The 20,891-nt window shown below is 40.6% G+C and overlaps 1 protein-coding gene across 2 annotated transcripts in view; it reads left to right on the plus strand.

Annotated features, from left to right (window-relative positions):
• Positions 1 to 17,311, plus strand: part of LOC111951172 (ATP-binding cassette sub-family D member 2-like) — a 21,655-nt gene extending 4,344 nt beyond the window's left edge. The window contains exons 1-8 of one of the 2 annotated variants that reach the window (XM_023969232.2): positions 7 to 114; positions 5,048 to 5,216; positions 10,839 to 10,933; positions 11,557 to 11,702; positions 12,935 to 13,080; positions 13,815 to 13,899; positions 14,096 to 14,221; positions 15,120 to 17,311. In XM_023969232.2, coding sequence (XP_023825000.2) covers positions 97 to 114; positions 5,048 to 5,216; positions 10,839 to 10,933; positions 11,557 to 11,702; positions 12,935 to 13,080; positions 13,815 to 13,899; positions 14,096 to 14,221; positions 15,120 to 15,333 — 999 coding nt within the window. In that variant the 5' untranslated portion in view covers positions 7 to 96 and the 3' untranslated portion in view covers positions 15,334 to 17,311. Of the gene's footprint in view, positions 1 to 6; positions 115 to 5,047; positions 5,217 to 10,838; positions 10,934 to 11,556; positions 11,703 to 12,934; positions 13,081 to 13,814; positions 13,900 to 14,095; positions 14,226 to 15,119 lie in introns of those variants that run through there. The other variant, XM_023969222.2, reaches the window with a different exon arrangement.
• Positions 17,312 to 20,891: the final 3,580 nt, after the last annotated feature.

A 20,891-nucleotide genomic window follows, 5' to 3' on the forward strand; every position in this document is an offset into this window, starting at 1 on the left:
GACGGTCAGACTCAGGTGCTGGTGAGCGAGAGGACGGAGGCTTTCACCACCGCACGCAATCTCCTGGCCTCTGGAGCTGACGCCATCGAGAGGATCATGTCCTCCTACAAAGAGGTGACGTCTCACGCTTCTCTCTCCTCTCTTCTCTCCCTCGTTCTCTTCTCTCTCTGTCTCTCTCTCCTGTCTCGTCTCCTCTTACATTCAAGTGGCATTCGAGTGAATGGACAGTGTTAGAGTAAGCCATTAGACCCACTCATGACAAGAGGACTTTCAAACTGTCTGTCAAGGTTGCAGACCAACATGAAGCAACACCAAAGAAGGGTGCTCATTCACTGAATCATAGGGACTTAATCCCAAAATGATGATGACTATTCATGCATATATATTTTTAGCAGTCATTTATTTATGAGTTACCAGAATCTGGCCCAGAAGGACATTTTATGTCCCCCATCACAGTGCTGATTTGAATGTTGTCTGTGTTGGTTGTCATTATGCCCACTTCAATATTTGTGAATATGACAGTTATATCTACGGTATTACATGGATGTGAGAAAAGGGCTGATGTACAATAAAATGTGCACTGGTTCACTCTGTGGGGGAGGGTTGACCTTTCAATAAGAGGAATTGAGTATTGTTGGTGTCAGACTGGTTTTTGTAATCTTTTGCCTTGCAAATTAGACAGCTGTCTCTGTCTTGGATCTACAGTATCACACTTCCTGCTGAAGGTTAGGCTACATTTAGTCATATACCATACAGTGTGGAGAACACACAGAGGATGAAAATGGACAGAATGTGATTATTAGGTAGTGTTTTGGCTGTCACCCAACAAGCCTGTGCATGCAGGGATTGTTGCTGTGTGTTTGCTGTGGCACCCTAAGAGATACATTCCTGAGGTAATATTCACTCACTGCAGCTCACCCTGCATCTAGCCTATCGCAGTGTCTGAACAGAGCCACACACCCCAATAGGTTATGGAATAGTATGGTATGTTATGCTGCAGGGGCACACACATTCAGACAGACACAGGTAGTACACATTACGCTACTGCTGCTGTCACAGCACACTGTCTGAACACAGCCTGAGACTGTGGCGGTCATGACATTGTGTCAGCCGGTGATTGTCAAGCAAATAACTGCCGGTCTCAACGGTAATTGACCGTTAATTCACATAAACACATTTAGCATCTTCTGGCTTCCACACATAGCCTACTGTCACGGATCCCCCCGGTACTGATGCTCATTCTGTTCACCAGTTCCGGAGATCTACGTCACCGGCTTTCTAGGCTTCACTGAACGGGATTCATTATCATCAACCCCGGACTGTCTTGTCAGATTACACACCCCTGGTTTCCATTTCCCCTGATTAGTATGTTATATATTGTCGGTTATTGTTCCCATGTTTGTTGGTGGTGTGAGTACCTATGCGTTGGTGCAGCTGTTATGCTGCGTGCTAAATATACAGTATATTGTGTATTACGGGTATCGTCCCGTGTCGGTCAACAAGGTTTACCCTCGCTCTTTTGTTTGGGTACAGCCCAGTGTTTTTGTATACAGTGGGGCAAAAAAGTATTTAGTCAGCCACCAATTGTGCAAGTTCACCCACTTAAAAAGATAAGAGAGGCCTGTAATTTTCATCATAGGTACACTTCAACTATGACAGACAAAATGAGAAAAATAAATCCAGAAAATCACATTGTAGGATTTTTAATGAATTTATTTGCAAATTATGGTGGAAAATAAGTATTTGGTCACCTACAAACAAGCAAGATTTCTGGCTCTCACAGACCTGTAACTTCTTCTTTAAGAGGCTCCTCTGGCCTCAACTCGTTACCTGTATTAATGGCACCTGTTTGAACTTGTTATCAGTATAAAAGACACCTGTCCACAACCTCAAACAGTCACACTCCAAACTCCACTATGGCCAAGACCAAAGAGCTGTCAAAGGACACCAGAAACAAAATTGTAGACCTGCACCTTGTGAAGACTTACAGAAAACGTTTGAACTCTGTCATTGCCAACAAAGGGTATATAACAAAGTATTGAGATAAACTTTTGTTATTGACCAAATACTTATTTTCCACCATAATCATTTTGTCTGTCATAGTTGAAGTGTACCTATGATGAAAATTACAGGCCTCTCTCATCTTTTTAAGTGGGAGAACTTGCACAATTGGTGGCTGACTAAATACTTTTTTGCCCCACTGTACGTGTTTGTTTTGGGTGTATTAAAAACCCCTATTGTGTATTCCTGCGCCTGTCTCCTTTATACCAGCGTGACACCTACAAGCCACTGATGCATATCTTTGGAGCATCTACATTTTAAAAAGTCTAAGAAATCCATGTAATATAGCCTACACCATCACAATAAATCTAAAGAAAAAGAGTCATACACTCTATTTATAAACTACTAGTAATTTATTGAATAAACCACCAGGTGGTTCTATAGGCTATGCAATTGCGTGAGAAAACAAAGTGATGGCCACTATTAAAAAGAGGAGGATCCCATCAGCTTTCTATAGGCTGAGCCTACTATATTTATTTCTCAACTTTCCTAATATTAAGCACATTGTTTATCTTTACAACAGGAGTATAGCCGACCTGGCTGGCATGAAAATGAAGCAAGGGAAACGTGTCCTCCATTCGCTAATTAAGTGCATAGATGACTAGCTAGCTAGCTATGCTGAACTTGAATGACTGTTATCCACAGTTAGCATATCTCTTAGTTGTCAATCAAATGTATTTGGCATTGATCAAATGGGCGGGCAGGCAAGTTCCCATTCAGTTATCAAAACGTGGGTTGGGACAAGCATGCATTGGCAGGCAAGCTGCAGGAGGACGAGCAAGCTACTATTCTCCATCGTTTATCAGTGCAATTTTGATGGCCACTGAAAAAGTTTGAGAGGGTTTATCTAATGTTCCCTCGTTAGATTTTAGCTCATCCCACTCTGGCTAGCATTAGTTGTTGATCTTGTTGATATGCATAGGCATACGAGGGCTACCATTTCATGGTTGTTTGATCAATAGGATTTTAAAGTTCCCAAATGTAAGACTCCAGTGGTATTTACATATAGTATTTGCAGAAATCCATTCAGGTGTATTTTGTGGCTTTTGTCGAATGAGATCTAATGTTGCGCTGTTGCTACTGCCTGTAAACACACAGTCCAGTTCAAAGTGAATGATCGTCAGGCCCTTGTGGCAAATGGCTTATTTGCATATAGGCCTACTGTAGCTCTGATTGGCTATGGCGCACAGGTCTGCGTAGACTCCGGTCCTGGACAGGACAGATGTTTTTATTCTGTTTTATTTTCTCCAGTGTCCTAATTGTCCAAACGCACGGCCGCTTTCCCACTCTATATTGCTATAGAAATGTCACAAATGCCTTACTACATCATTCCCAAACGTTCTATGAATTTATGAAAACGTGAAAAATGCTCGCTTGTCAGAAAATGTAAAAAAACAAAATGTCATATTCTTCCTGGGGGTGTACAGATTTGAATAAGATTGAATATTGTCAAAGTGCTGTCAGTTCCACTTTAGAGGCTTTCCCCCTCTGCCACTCTGCTGGCTGGCTGGCTTTGCCTAGCTGTGAATAATCCTCCATTTATAATTATAATCCTCCACCAGGGAAGGCTATACCTAGTAGCCCTCTCTCCCAGGAGAGAGTTAACACAGCCAGCCAGCCCCAGAGACTGCCTGCCACAACCCATGTAGCCTGTCTGGCTGGGTTCAGCTCCTCATTAACAATCCAATAACACCCTAACTAACCTGGAAGAGATCTCCTTGAAATGTTTGAGGTTTTGCATGCAACTCATTTGAATCACGTATGTATGACTGATTTGGTTTTTGTAGGCATGCTGCACTGTAGACCATGCATCCTCTGTAATGCCTAGGCAATTTGCAATGTCTAGGTAATCTGTTTGTGTCCAGGCAATCTGTAATGGCTAGATAATCTCAGTAATGATCATATACTGTAGGCCTATTTCTAGTCTGTTAAGGTTGTTTTCAGGGAGTTCCCTCTAGCAGTACCCTATAGGGAGATGATTCCATGACTGGGATTGTTTCTGTCTCTAGGCTACAGTTTGTCACTATCTCTCTCCATCCCCCTCATTCCCTCCCTTCCATCTCCGAGTGTGTGTAGGCTGTTGCTCCTGTTGACACTACACTCTTAGAGAAAAAGGTGCTATCTAGAACAAAAAACGCTTCTTCGGCTGTTCCCATAGGATAACCCTTTGAAGAACCCCTGTTGGTTCCAGGTAAAACCCTTTTGGGTCACAGTCATCCAGGCTGTATCACATCCGGCTGGGATTGGGAGTCCCATAGGGCGGCGCACAATTGGCCCAGCGTCGTCCGGGTTTGGACGGGGGAGGCCGTTATTGTAAATAAGAATTTGTTCTCAACTGACTTGCCTCGTTAAATAAAGGTTAAAAAAATTATTAGAGAAAAAAAATAGAACCTTTTCCACAGAGGGTTGTACATGGAACCCAAAATAGTTTTACCTGGAACTGAAAAGGGTTCTCCCATGGGGACAGCTGCAGAACCCTTCTAGAACCCTTTTTTCTAAGAGTGTACAGCCGCCCCATTATACAAGCTATGTTATCTGTAGGAAGGCCTCGGGCCATCATCAGTACTGTGTGTTCCCTAAACACAGATACAAACAGCTATTAAAAAACAAAAACAGCCATTGTTTAGAGTCATATTAAGCTATGAGTGAAAATTAGTTGCATAAATTATACAGAGGGCTTTTGCATCATCTGATCAAATAATGGCCCTTCACCTTGTACTGTTATCCTGACCAGATTTTCAGTGCACGCTGCAATACACTGCTATACACCAGTTCTGCTGCTGGCTGCTCCCGTAGTTCACGTGCATTAATGTAAGTGTTTTCCCAAAGACACACGCACGGCTCTTCTTTGCAAACATCTACTGTCGGGCAATGGTAGTGAACTCTGTTGGGTAAGATGACCTAACTGACCCCTTTCTGTTCAGTCTGACTCCAGTGTTATTTACCTCAACGAATGACCTCTGACCTTTCTGGTTGTCTGTAATAGGTCACAGAGCTGGCGGGCTACACGACGCGTGTCTACAACATGTTCCTGGTGTTTGGCGAGGTGCAGAGGGGCATGTACAAGCGCTCGTCCACATCTACCACGGGAACAGGAGAGAAGAAGAACGTGGCCAGGCCAGAGATGCACATTGATGGGCCTTTGGAAATCAAAGGTAGAGTGTCTGAGATGTTAAGCATTTAGTACACATTTGTCCAGCGGTACGTAGGATACACATACACATTCTGAGACACTTAAATGTTAAATGCTATTCAGGTTAGAGAGGCGGGCCGGTAGCCTGGTAACCGAAAGGTTGCCGGTTCGAATCCCCGAGCTGCATGCAGGGAGTGAGCCAGCAGCCGGAGGGTTACCAGCTTCAATGATAATTGTGCATCTGTAACATCATTCGCGATTCATTCAGGATATTCCGTAATCAGGATAGCATCCACATGAATGTAGAAGTGTTCAGAAACATAATCTATTCTTATTTACAGTAAACGGGACTCCAAAATGACACAATATTCACCATTCATTTCTAATAGGCAAAAAATTATCATAAACAGCAAATGCATCCAACAAGTTTGTAGTCAGAAGATTGATGTAGTCATTGTGTGCTAGTAATATTGGACCACATACTTTAATACACATTTAAGTGATTTTGTCCCAATACATTTGGTTCCCTAAAATGGGGGGGGCAGGCAATGTACAAAAAGTGCTGTAGTTTCTAAAACGGTTTACCCGATATGGATGAAAATACCCTTAAATTAAGGCTGACAGTCACTTTAACCTCATAGTCATTGTATCATTTCATATCCAAAGTGCTGGAATACAGAGCCAAAACAACAACAAAATAGTCACTGTCCCTATACTTTTGGAGCTCACTGTATATGCACAAATGTTGAGCAAACTCACTATCCAACTGCAGCTTGTTGCCTTACAATTACAGTATACGTTGAATCAACGTATACTTTTTAAAGGTTACAGAGAGACATAGAGTCCTCCCCAAATGGCACCCTATTCCCTATATAGTGGCCTACTTTCAGTGTTTCTCCATATTAATTTACCAGTGGCAGGCCACCGCTTCTAAATCGGTGCCGCATATATATATAGTTGAAGTAAGAAGTTTACATACACCTTAGCCAAATACATTTAAACTCAGTTTTTCACAATTCCTGACCTTTAATTCTAGTAAGAATTCCCTGTCTTAGGTCAGTTAGTATCCCCACTTTATTGTAAGAATGTGAAATGTCAGAATAATAGTAGAGAGAATTATTTATTTCAGCTTTTATTTCTTTCATCACATTCCCAGTGGGTCAGAAGTTTACATACACTCAATTAGTATTTGGTAGCATTGCCTATAAATTGTTTAACTTGGGTCAAACGTTTCGGGTAGCCTTCCACAAGCTTCCCACAATAAGTTGGGTGAATATGGACCCATTCCTCCTGACAGAGCTGGTGTAACTGAGTCAGGTTTGTAGGACTCCTTGCTAGCAAACGCTATTTCAGTTCTGCCCACAAATTTTCTATAGGATTGAGGTCAGCGCTTTGTGATGGCCACTCCAATACCTTGACTTTGTTGTCCTTAAGCCATTTTGCCACAACTTTGGAAGTATGCTTGGGCTCATTGTCCATTTGGAAGATCCATTTGCGACCAAGGTTTAACTTCCTGACTGATGTCTTGAGATGTTGCKTCAATATATCCACATAATTTATCTTCCTCATGATGCCATCTATTTTGTGAAGCGCACCATTCCCTCCTGCAGCAAGCACCCCCACAACATGATGCTGCCAACTCCGTGCATCACGGTTAGGATGGTGTTCTTTGGCTTGCAAGCCTCCCCCTTTTTCCTCCAAACATAACGGTGGTCATTATGGCCAAACAGTTCTATTTTTGTTTCATCAGACCAGAGGACATTTCTCCAAAAAGTACGATCTTTGTACTTTGCAGTTGCAAACCGTAGTTTGGCTTTTTTATGGCGGTTCTGGAGCAGTGGCTTCTTCCTTGCTGAGCGGCCTTTCAGGTTATGTCGATAAGGACTAATTTTACTGTGGATATAGATACTTTGTACCTGTTTCCTCCAGCATCTTCACAAGGTCTTTTGCTGTTGTTCTGGGATTGATTTGCACTTTTCGCACCAAAGTACGTTCATCTCTAGGAGACAGAACGCATCTCCTTCCTGAGCAGTATGACGGCTGCGTGGTCCCATGGTGTTTATACTTGCGTACTATTGTTTGTACAGATGAACGTGGTACCTTCAGGCGTTTGGAAATTGCTCCCAAGGATGAACAATTTTTTTTCTGAGGTCTTGGCTGATTTCTTTTGATTTTCCCATGATCTCAAGCAAAGAGGCACTGAGTTTGAAGGTAGGCCTTGAAATACATCCACAGGTACACCTCCAATTGACTCAAATGATGTCAATTAGCCTCTCAGAAGCTTCTAAAGCCATGACATAATTTTCTGGAATTTTCCAAGCCGTTTAAAGGCACAGTCAACTTAGTGTATGTGAACTTCTGACCCACTGGAATTGTGATACAGTGAATTATATGTTAAATAATCTGTCTGTCAACAATTGTTGGAAAAAGGACTTGTGTCATGCACAAATTAGATGTCCTAACCGACTTGCCAAAACTATAGTTTGTTAACAAGAAATTTGTGGAGTGGTTGAAAAACGAGTTTTAATGACGCAACCTAAGTGTAGGTAAACTTCCGACTTCAACTGTATGTATACAGTACTAGTCAAAAGTTTGGGCACACCTATTAATTCAAGGGTTTTTCTTTATTTTTACTATTTTCTAAATGGTAGAAAATATTTGTTTATATATTTATATATATTTTTTATATACAGTGTATATAAAAAAGAAATCGCCAAGGTAAAACGTTTTCAGTGTAAAGTTAAATGACTAAAACAGAGAAAGTATGTATAAACGATAATGGATCTATATATTAAAAATTAAATATGATAATCTTTGAGAACTAACAATCACCAAATTAAAGCTAGACAGTCAGGCAGAATCTAAAATTCCCAAAATTGCATGGCATCATTTTGTTAGAATGTTTGAGTCATTCAGATAGCATAAGAACAATGCATAAGTGTGTAGAATTGCAGGAAATTTGCTCTAATCGGCACATTTTCTCTCAGCCCCATGGCAAAATTTATAAAATTGCAGGAAATTCGCTTTAAAACTTAAATGTTTTCTCTCCGCCCCATGACAGAATGTGTAGAATTTTAAAACAGCTACATTTTTTCTCTGCGGCCAGGAGGAGGGCCTCTAAAATGTTCAGTCGCCTGGAGTGACAAGTTACAACATATATTTGTATCATTTTATCCATTCAGTCTTTTGGGGGGTTTCAATTAGGTACAGTACGTTCGGAAAGTATTCAGACCCATTGACTTTTTCCAAATTTTGTTACGTTACAGCCTTATTCTAAAATGTATTAAATACATGTTTTTCCTCATTGTCACGAACGTTGTAGTGAGGAGACCAAAGCGCAGCGAGATGTGAATACATATTTTTAATAGAAGACGACTGAACACGAAGAACACTAGACAAACTAACAAAATAACAAAACGAACGTGAACGCTATAAACAATGAGTGCAGACATGCAACTTCACATAGACAATAACCCACAAACCAAACTAGAAAATGGCAACCTAAATAGGATCCCCAATCAGAGACAACGATAAACAGCTGCCTCTGATTGGGAACCAATCTAGGCCACCATACACCTACATACTGCCTAGACTACACACACACACCTAGACATACCAAAACCCTAGACAAGACAAAAACACACATTCCACCCTCGTCACACCCTGACCTAACCAAAATAATAAAGAAAACAAAGAATACAATGGTCAGGGCGTGACACTCATCAATACCCCGTAATGACAAAGCTACAACAAGTTTTTAGAAATGTCTGCAAATGTATTAAAAATAAAAACAGAAATACCTTATTTACATAAGTATTCAGACCCTTTGCTAAGAGACTCGAAATTGAGCTCAGGTTTATCCTGTTCACATTGATCATCCGTGAGATGTTCCTACAACTTGATTGGAGTCCACCTGTGGTAAATTCAGTTGATTGGATATGATTTGGAAAGGCACACACCTGTCTATATTAGAGGTCGACCGATTAATCGGAATGGCCGATTAATTAGGGCCGATTTCAAGTTTTCATAACAATCGGAAATCGTCTCTCTGACAGAGCTCCAGAGTTCCTCTGTGGAGATGGCAGAACCTTCCAGAAAGGCAACCATCTCTGCAGCACTCCACCAATCATGCCTTTATGGTAGAGTGGCAAGACGGAAGCCACTCTTCAGTAAATGGCACATGACAGCCCGCTTGAAGTTTGCCAAACGGCACCTAGTGGACTCTCAGACCATGACAAACAAGATTCTCTGGACTGATGAAACCAAGATTGACCTCTTTGGCCTGAATGCTAAGCGCCACGTCTGGAGGAAACCTGGCACCATCCCTACGGTGAAGCATGGTGGTGGCAGCATCATGCTGTGGGGATGTCTTTCAGCGGCAGGGACTGGGAGACTAATCAGGATCGAGGAAAATATGAATGTAGCAAAGTACAGAGATCTCCTTGATGTAATCCTGCTCCAGAGCAATCAGGACCTCGGACTGGGTTGAAGGTTCACCTTCCAACAGGACAATGACCCTAAGCACACAGCCAAGACAATGCAGGAGTGGCTTCGGAAACAAGTCTCTGAATGTCCTTGATTGGTCCAGCCAGAGCCCGGACTGGAACCCGATTAAACATCTCTGGAGAGACCTGAAAATAGTTGTGCAGCGATGCTCCCCATCCAGCCTGACAGAACTTGAGAGGATCTGCAGAGAAGAATGGGAAAAACTCCCCAAATACAGGTGTGCCAAGCTTTTAGCGTCATACCAAAGAAGACTCGAGGCTGTTATCGCTGCCAAAGGTGCTTCAACAAAGTACTGGGTAAAGGGTCTGAATACTTATGTAAATGTGATATTTCAATTTCAATTTTGGGGGGAAAAAGTCAAGGGGTCTGAATAGTTTCTGAATGCACTGTAAATGCAGATGGGCCATCCCAAGCTTCAGCCTATTAATTTCAGGCTACAGGTTATAATGTTTTTAAAGGGGAAATTATATTTCAGATGGTGTCATATATAATATAATCATATATTCTTTCATTTTGGAGTAGAATGCTCTTTTCAAGTCACCAGAAGTGACCTTGTCACAGACGTTCACCCCACGCTAACTTTGCCACCGCTGCTGAAAAGAATCCTCAGGGAAACACTGACTTTTGACCAGAGACCTATGGGCCTTTGTCAAAAGTAGCGCACTATAAAGGGAGTAGGGTGCGATTTGGGACACAGCGTAGGCTAATCCTGTGCAGTGTATCTTTATTGCTGTTTTTTCCGACCATCTTGGTCAAATTACTCAGCTGTAATCATGTTATGTGATGTTTTATTTTCACATACACCTGATATGTACAGCGACAGATTTTTTACCATGTCAGCCCGGTATTTGAACCAGCAACCTTTCGGTTAGTGGCCCAACGCTCTAACCGATAGGCTAATACTAACGGTGAACGTGTGCATCTGGACATACTCTTCACTAACACAGCTAGTTAGTCAGTTGGCTACATCCTCAGTATCTACAGCTGCACTTTTTTACACTTTCTCACACTTTTTAAATGCTGCTACACATTTTTATGGCAGCCACATGTACTCTCATTGGCTGAACTGATCATATGAATTAGTGATCGACACACAATGACTGATTTCTCCTTTGTTTTTTGTCTCGGTCTTCTGCAGGAAGAGTCATCGATGTGGACAATGGCATCGTGTGTGAGAGTGTCCCTATCATCACTCCCAATGGAGACATAGTGGTCTCCAGTCTCAACTTCAAGGTGAGAAATATTACAGCAAAATCCTGGGCAATGTTCAGTAGTAATAAAACGTTTTCAAATTAAGTGAAAAACTTCAAATTAAGTACTACCTGAACTTATCCAATAAGAAAACAGATTTTTGTTTTCCATTTCCATCGTGTTGTGAAAGTGTGTCCTACTGAAGATCCTGCTCAGCATCCTACTAAAACATTCAATACAGTATGTCACAATATCTGTGATGTGTTTGCTGTCACTATATTTGCCTAACCCTCTAGCCATCTTCCCCCAGGGTAGGGTTGGACATGCTTTGTTCTTTGTTGTGTTACCGGAAAGTTAGCTTACTTTGAGATTTGAATTTATTTTTGAAGTGAAGCCTGGCTAAGAGAAGGAAGCACACATGTAATAATCACACACGTACACACACACACACACTAAATTGCATTGTATAAAATAAGGACAGTATGGCTTCCTAATACCCAACATAAACCATGTCAAAAAAATATGTAGGGACTACATAGAATCAAGTGATTCAGACTAGTCTCGCTTTGCCAAACTCATGGCATGGGTTGTTAGACACATCAGCTGTGAGGAAACTATTCAGTAATCCAAGGCTATAACGTGTGTGTGAATGCTGTTTCTTGCAGGTGGAGGAAGGTATGCACCTGTTGATCACAGGTCCTAACGGCTGTGGGAAGAGTTCTCTGTTCAGGATCCTCAGTGGGCTGTGGCCTGTCTATGGGGGGCTGCTGCACAAACCCTCCCCACAACACATGTTCTACATACCACAAAGGTCAGTGGTTGTCACTGTCACACACATCCTTATGCCCACACATGTACTGACTCTGACACACATGTATAGATGTAGGATCTTCATTTGATCACTCTTTTGTTGCTGAGAATTTTCCTGCACGGCAGGAAATGCAAACTTGTAGGGAATTCAAGAAAAAAAGAAAAAGCTTCTGAAGTTTGTAATTACCACTTTAATATATCAGACTTGATTTTCCCTAACGAAAAATGTATCAACTCCTACAAAACATTTCCATTAATTATAATCCACATAATAATTCACATTTCCTGTTGCTGCAGGATTATTTTCCTGCTGTAGCAAACTGGCTCAAATTAAGATCCTACATTTGTACATGCAAGCTTGCATAGAGGCACACACACAGGCATGCACGGATGAATATTCTGTATGAATGCACACACACACACTCCATACACACAGTGAAAGGTATTGAAAATCAGCAGTAGGGATCCTTACCCTCTAGACTCAGTAACTGAATCTCCATGGAGAGAGAGAGAGAAACCAGACCTTAGAGTAGTGAAATATTTACCAGATCTCCCAGGTGTTTGACGGCTTTTCAATAATGCTGAAACGTGACACACACACACTCACAGATTTGTATTGCTATCCTTGTGGCCAAAGAATTGATTCCCATCCAAAATCCTATTTTCCCTAACCCCTTAACCTAAATCAAATCCTAACCTTAACCTAACCATAACCCTAAACTTACCCTAAGCCTAACCTTAACCCCTAACCCTAAAACTATAACAAACCCTAACCCCTAACCCTATCCCCAACCTTAATTCTAACCCTAGTTGTAACCCTAAACCTAACCCCTAAGCCTAAAAGAGCATTTCTCCTTCTGGGGACCACTTGTCAGAATTTTCCTTGTTTTACTATCCTTGTGAGGACTTCTGGTACCCACAAGGATAGTAAAATAAAAACACAGACACACACACACACACACACACACACACACAGACACACACACACACACACACACACACACAGTTAAATGTATTAAAAATCTGCAGTAGCTAACCTTACCCTCTAGACTCTCCATGGAGAGTGAGAAAGAGAAACCAGACCTTAGAGTCGTGAAAGATCTACCGGATCTTCCAGGTGTTTTGACGGCTTTACTGGAATGGTGAAACGTGACACACACACACACACACACACAAACGTTTTTACCTAAATGTTGTGTCTGACTATCTCCCCCTCCCGCTCTCTCTCCTCAGGCCGTACATGTCCATTGGAACCCTGAGAGACCAGGTGATCTACCCAGACTCTCTAAAGGACATGCATGACAGAGGCTACAGAGACAAGGACCTAGAGGTCATACTGGACATCGTTAACCTCAACCAGATAGTGACCCGCGAGGGCGGTAAGAACCCGGGGAGGGGCAGTGAAGGAAATACGATCCGAGTCAGCCTAGAACAACAAGGTTGCGTGGGTCTGAAGGCGTAGTAACAGGTGCACTTTGAAAAGAGGTAGCTGAAGCCTGACAACTCCCAGTAACCTATTTTTAAACCATTTACCCTTGAGATGAATGATATGGTTTCCAAGGGGATTCCCAAACAACAACAGACATATACTGAATGGGGCCCTCTTAGTTCAGCTAACACATCCTTCCTCAAAAAGTTTTTGTATCTCTCTCTCTCTTTTTGTATCTCATACTATGCGCTGTCTGTAGTGCATTTGACCGCTCAATAAGTTATTTCTGTATTTTTCTAGTGGCATCAGTCTATCCCTCTCCATATCATTGGTTTTATTAAGGACATGTAGAGTGTAGTTAATTGGAGACCAGTGGTCCTGTTATTCTCCAACAATCAGCTCTATCTTTAATTATTTTTATTTGTTACTTTTATTTCTTATTCTTATTTTTTGGTGTTGGTGTTTTTGTAATAAAATAAAAAAATTACTGCATTGAATATTCTTGAACTTTGAACTCTCACCACAGTTACACAACCAGTGTTACACAGGTACACAATTTAAACCCTTTCCGTTGTTCTTTGTGTAGTGTTTAACCTACTTATTCCAATGGAGAATAAACTGTAGTCAATGACAGTACTTCCAATATTAACTGACTGTGATGTGTGTCTGTTTGTCTGTGTGTAGGTTGGGATGCAGAGATGGACTGGAAGGATGTGTTGTCTGGGGGAGAGAAACAGAGGATGGGCATGGCTCGCATGTTCTACAACAGGTAAGACTTGGCCTGCCATCTTAGGCCTTCTTATACCCTGTTGGAAAAACATAATAGTAGATATTTAGAGGTTCTGTTGATTGAATAGCCCATATTCCTCTCTTGTTTGACAGCTGATTGATTGGTGGCTAGTTGATTTAATTAATTTTTCATTAGAGAGTTATAAATTACTAATTTCCATTTTCCTGTGTGTCAGGCCAAAATATGCCCTGTTGGATGAGTGCACCAGTGCTGTCAGCATTGACGTGGAGGGAAAAATATTCCAGGCTGCAAAGGATGCTGGGATATCATTACTGTCAATCACCCACAGGCCCTCCCTCTGGTAAGAGATATATATCATAGCCCAATTCTGATATTTTCTCCACTAATTGGTATTTTGACCAATCACATCAGATCTTTTCACGTCAGATATTTTTCAGAGCTGATCTGATTGGTCAAAAGACCAATTCGTGAAAGAATGTCAGAATTGGGCTGCCTGTGTAAATGCAGTCATAGTGTCTCTTCCGACAGCCGCTGTGTCTCCGACACTTAGGCAGAGCACCATGAGTATGGCAAGCAAGACTAGTCAGATAGTTTCTTCAACGTCCAATATGTAATATTTTATGCCGCTTTTTGTCTTGAAGCACACAGATTCTGTACTGAACACTGTAGAACAGTTTTAAAGGGGAACTGTATAGAAACCTGTAGGGGAAAAAAAGAGAAAAAACTAACGCAAAACAACTAATAGGCTACAAGCAAATGCACCACTAGTTGTCACGTCAGCAGTGCTCTGTTCTGTATTTTCTCTGAGTTAGCCTCAGGCATTAAACATAATTGCACATAACACAAACAGTACTACGAAAATATTGTGCAAGTCTGTTCCTCTCAGGAGATTGCTGCTGCTATTTAGTTGCTTGTTTAACCTTAGCAGTCACTTAATAACCCTATGACATTTTACACAACATGACATGACACTACACCACGCAACAAGGCTGGGCACAGCACAAAATAATCACAACATAACTGCAACCACAATAGAACAGAAGACATGCACCATCATTGACACTGCAATAATGTTTCATAACATAACACAACCATAAGGTCAAAGACAATTGTATACTATTTGGAAATAATGTTGTGCTTGGACTGGATAATGAATGAATAAAAAAGAGAAACATAGCACAAACATGAAATAATCCCATCCTTAACCCATATTCTTGCTCCACTTTTCATACCTACAGGAAGTACCACACCCACCTGTTACAGTTTGATGGCGAGGGAGGATGGAGGTTCGAGCAGCTGGACACCGCTACTCGTCTCTCCCTGACCGAGGAGAAACAGCGCCTCGAATCCTCACTTGCAGGAATACCCAAGATGCAACACAGACTCAACGAACTCTGTAAGATCCTGGGAGAGGACTCAGTCCTCAAAACAGCCGACGCAGCAAAGGACTGAAAAGAAGACGAATGAAAGAAAGAGCGAGATGGATGTTCAGGAAAGTCAAAGTATTATTTTTTTTGTTTCAACGCACACCGACCGCATATTCCCATACATTTCCAGTGTTGGGGTTGAATTTTAAGAATTCATTCAACAATGTTGTTTTTTAGATGTTTTCATCGCTGGAATGGTTGAGACTTAAAATCTCTGACAAGCTGAGACTTACATTTTATTTGGTTGAACAATGAAGTAAAAATATTTTTTCATTTTTAGCACTTTATTTAATTAGAGGAAATTTTAATTGTTATTGCTGTAGTAGTTATCAAGTGAAGTAGTAGGCTTATGCTTTTTTTGTGAGACAGTGTTTTCCTTATTTTATTGTGTAGATTTGTTTGTGTTAATAAAAAACTACTATGGACAGGATGAGGCGCAAAGCTTTCCATTAAAAAATGCGTAGTTTTATGAGACAAGTTTAAAAGATTGACGTTTCGGCCTTTAATAGCCTTCTACGTCAGTCTTTAAACTTGTCTAATAAAACTTTGTTTTAATTAAGGTGAGCGAGCGTTGCGCCTTTACCTGTCCAATGATGTCTACCAATCTTTTTATTTAACCTTGACTCACTTTGGTTGAGCACCCTCTACATCATTATATTAAAAAAATACTAGAAAGGTAATTGGATGATATCAAACAATGATCATCCAAGTTTTTACAATCATATGAAGTTATTCATTAAGGTTAGGCTAATAAGCAAACAGTTTTAAAGGTAGCCCAGCTGCTGAAATTTAAAGTACAATAAATGTGTGTCCCTTTCTGTTATCTCAGCCACTAGTGCTGGGTTATGTCATAAGGACATCTTCCTTATAACATTACTGAATGTGTTTTTCACGGGTTTTCTCATCATAACTGCAGTATAGTAATATATTCAAAATACCTCAGTAGTTTCAAGTTATCTGGCTCTGCATTTTAAATAACACCCTTCCCTAGACCTATATAGTGCACTACTTTGACCGCAGCCCAGATTTGCCTGTGTTAGTGGCTAAGAGATGGTTATCTTAGCAGCTTTTATTGGACATTAGTGCATTAGTGACAGAGCTGTTGGTCTGTTGCAATAGGCTTCTGGTTTACTGAACGAATACAATGAATTTCAAGGCATCCTGTCTTGTCTCCGGCAGAGCACAGCAGGAATTGGACTGGGTTCCGCACAAGACCGCTAACGCACACACACACACACATCACCTGGCAAAGCCCTACTCACTGTCACTAGGGTAATATCTGTGGAACAAGAAGTTTAGTGTTGTCTCGGTCTACAATCTTCACCCCTATAAGAAATATGTCACATCTTCAGCAAGAGGTTTACATTGTGTTTTACAATAACCGCTGTTGTTTTCCGTTGTGGTTTAGTACAGTTTACTTGGTTGCTGAGTTTAATTAACTGTTACGTTGTTATATCCACCCACACTAAAATCAATCTATTTCAGCAATTCATATTTGTTATCAGCGACCTATCTCAGACTGTATACTGTGAACTTTGTTGTTTCTTTTTTTGATAATGTCATAAAATGTATGCATTTTAGAGTTTGATAATGCTGCCTCTGTTCAAACCTGTATATGTACAGTAAATCTTCTGCTGAACAAAGCTGTCAGCTCTGCTGAGGTTACTATATGTCAAATCCAAGACCAGTCCTTCTAGTACTGTAGCCTTATAGCCTGGCTGTGTTAGTGTATCACCTATACCAGGGTTCTCCAACTGGCGGTCCGTGGACCGAATTTGGCCCGCAGGTGATTTTATTTGCCCCTCCCCAAGAGCAAAAAGAAATATTGTATTTTTATTTTTTATTGTTTGACTTTTAAGACTGTAAAAACACCAGCAAATCAGCTCCAAGTGATTTACATTTTGGAAATGTCAAAGTATTCCCAAGCATAATAGAGAGGTGTATGTGATCGAATACAGATGTAAGCAAGGTTTGAAATTATTACGTTAAATTCAAATATTATATATGTTTGCGCTTCTTGCCGTCAATTTGCAGTCTACAAATGATTTGTAATTACGTTCCGCCTCCCTGACCATCCGTTCAAGAAAAAATCAGCTCGTGGCTGAATCTAGTTGATGATTCCTGCCCTATACGGTATTTTCAATTAGTAATACCTACAAACATTGAGTATACTGATTGGGTGGCACATAGTAGTGCTGGGTTATTTGATTGGCTTATACCCCGACTGTAACACACCAGTGTCACAGAATGAAGTCGGTAACTGCATATGGCAGAATATTTACACTTGTTTAACACATTCAAGTGTAGAACAAGTGCAACTGCTATATTTTTTACCACTACATCTCAGACTAAACTGTCTTAAAGAGAAGTGACATGGAAAAGAATGTATGTAAGTTGTAAATATGTAAACTATATATTGTAATGTATACTTTGTTAATATGGTACTTATATTTGCCTTTGCGTGGAATGGGTGAGTGTGAGTGATGCCTCAATCACATTATATTTGAACTGTCTCTTTCAATCATTGCTAAACAGAGAGCATTGTGGGAGGATAAATACAATCACTTTCACCATGAATAGTTAGTTGTTCATGGAAGTAAAGTATTTCACTTTTGTAATATACTTGGGTTTAACTACTGTTATAAATAGGTTATAAGACTGAAAATTACCTACATATTCAGGCTTCTCATTCTTTGGGATTCTAACTAATACTTTGTGTCTTGAAATGGACACCTGACATAGTGAAACCTGATTTCCCTGTACTGTAAAAAAAATTCTGTGTTGCTCAGCCCTGTTGATAGGGAGTATCTACAGTATACTACTGGATGAAACAGTGTCTTAAAGTGACTGAGAATAGTATGAAATGAGTATAATCAAGAGGTGATGCTTGAAACTGTATACATGACCGTGAGTTAGCTATCTAACCAATACTATGGATCAAAGTCAAACAAAATAAAATATACTTTGATATTCTATAAAATTGCAACTGTTAAGTTATGCCTACTCTAGTATGTTCCCACAACACTTTGACTTACTAACAATTAATGGATACAATTCTTTTGTCATTTTTTTAATAAGTGGAGCATCCGAATGTACTGTATTTGACATGTATCATAGGATTTTACTTTGTCATAGGCAATTCATTCAATTTTGGCAACTGTGACAATTTAAGTTTGATTTGCAAAATGGTTGTTAATTTAATGGTACCTCTTGTAACTAATGCATGTGTTGTGTCATTATTTTATGAAACTCATTTATGTTATGTGAATGGGGTCTGTGTCGTGCTATAGGCCTAGTGATGCTCTTTCAGTCAAGAAAGACATGGGACTGACAGACAATAAGAGGCATTGTCTCCCCTCTTTTCTAGTCTCCTTTTGAATTTTTTTACAGTGAGAAAACAGACTAAACGTTTTAATTAATCCCACCTGTTCTGGTACTGTTGTTCGTTCTGCATGTGAGGATGTGCACTGAGTGTTCATTTACATCGATGTGAAAATGTATTTTCCTGTAAATAAAATAAGACAACCACTAAGACTGTAAAACTCAAGTAATTGACTGATTCATTGTTGTGTTGCGTTGTCATTAGTCAGCATTTTGTGGTTGGTTGCTTATTCCAGCCTCAGAGTACAGAGGCATTCAATGTAACGTGTATCTGATTCCATCTAGTGTATAAAGACGGAAATTATTTGGATCAAACTGCACTTTTATCATCTTAACCAATGACCACTCAATGGTGCCATGCGCCATCCATGCACCCGCACATCATTAATGTCATTGCAACACTAACTATTAGGCCTACACCATTTGGTATTTCACAAACATATTCACGTTAGATTGGAATGTCAAACTATATGGCTACATACAATATGCTAATGTTCTTCATTTTGAATTAGATAGGCGGTTTTTAACTGCATTGGACGTTTTAAATTGCATTGCCGATAACAAGCTGGTGTGATTGTTTGAGACTCAGCTAGTGGTCATCAATAATCCAACATTGTCCATCAATTGGCCTCTATAATTGGCCTTGAGAAGGTTATCATTTACCGAACCGTTTTACATTCGTAAGAAAACGATATACATTCACTTTAATGATTACAACGAATGGTGTTAAAATAGAGCGGCTACGATGTTTATTCACTCATTCAATGGGGTTGATATTTTCCCACTGTCAGGTTGGTAGCGTACATCTCAGAAGGCGTGGCTTGATTACGTTTCACTCCTCCGGTCACACACAGGAGCGGGCAAGTGTATTTGTCTGTCCCTATCACCTAGCAAGGCTGGCCTCCACACGGGAATAATGCAATGTCATTGAAAATGTTAGCTCGTATATCGTAGCCCACGTTTATTCAGAATGCGCCTCACCTGAAATATAGCACAGAGAATAGCACACTAATGCTGACTTCGTATTGAAATTATTTGTATAAGGTGGATGTGAGCTGTGGTGGCTCAAGCGCATCGGCAACGAAGCTGCCTGCTGTAAACCGTTAAATAAAAAGAAAACCAAGCTGTTTATATCGTGGTTGTTCCAGCGGTGACGACCCTCCGGACGTCGTAACCATGAGTGGACAGGACGAAAGTTCGGTGCGGGTCGCATTGAGGTAAGCCTGTGACCATGGATGGTGTTCTGTTCTGTCGGGAAATAATGGTCATCCTGGTCACGCCTCTCCAGGATAATGTACCTAGATTATTATTGTGACAATGCCGGTGTTGATAAACCACAGCATGGGCTGTTATAATGGCCTGGTTACTGTGTAATAGCATTAATGTGTGGATAGCCTAAACATTTGCGCATTGGTTCCAAAATAACGCACAGTAGACTACAATGTGGCAAAGCAATCGACGTTTACGTGGGGATTAGTGATAGCAATAACACTATGTTTCTCCTTGCATTTATTCTAGGACGCATGTCAAATGTCAAACAGCTAAAGCAGCACTGCCGTGGATTTGTTTTAAGTGTCACCATCAGCCCCCCATATAGACCAACACAATTTCGTAGGAAATGTTTCATGGGTTTCCTTTGTTGGTGCTTAAGCTACAGTACACCTTTTCTCAATGCCCTGGCTGCAGACATAATGACTACATGGATTTATGAATGAAGGGAGAAAGGGCGGATATGATAAGAGAAAGCAATACCGCTTGCGTCTGTGTGTGTCCTAGATCTGTAATGTCATGTGAGAAGGATCGGTGGAAGACAGACTAAGACCTGGTTACACCTCTCTCTCGTTACTGCAGGCAGACTTTGACCCAGTACTCTGTTTACTAAGTCTCTGTCTGGACTGGGATGCAGCCATACATGCAGCCATATTCATGAGACAATATACTAGCAGCAAGCACATCTACATAACATGATACTGTAGAGACTGTTTTAATTTCAGGCAGACAGCATTTAGAGTTTTCAAAAACGATATACTGTCATTTCACGTTAAAAGCATTTAACTGCAAGGACTAAGTACTAATTGCAATGACTGCATAATAGCCACTGAACTGTTGGTAGCATAAGCAGTACAGAGACTGTCCTCAGTGTTAAAATAGCTAGGTCCCCACAACACAATCGCAGACAGACACAAGTGTGTGTAAACCCTG

The sequence above is a fragment of the Salvelinus sp. IW2-2015 genome, linkage group LG3 (genome assembly GCF_002910315.2).
Source record: "Salvelinus sp. IW2-2015 linkage group LG3, ASM291031v2, whole genome shotgun sequence".
In the NCBI taxonomy this organism is placed as follows: Eukaryota; Metazoa; Chordata; class Actinopteri; order Salmoniformes; family Salmonidae; genus Salvelinus; species Salvelinus sp. IW2-2015.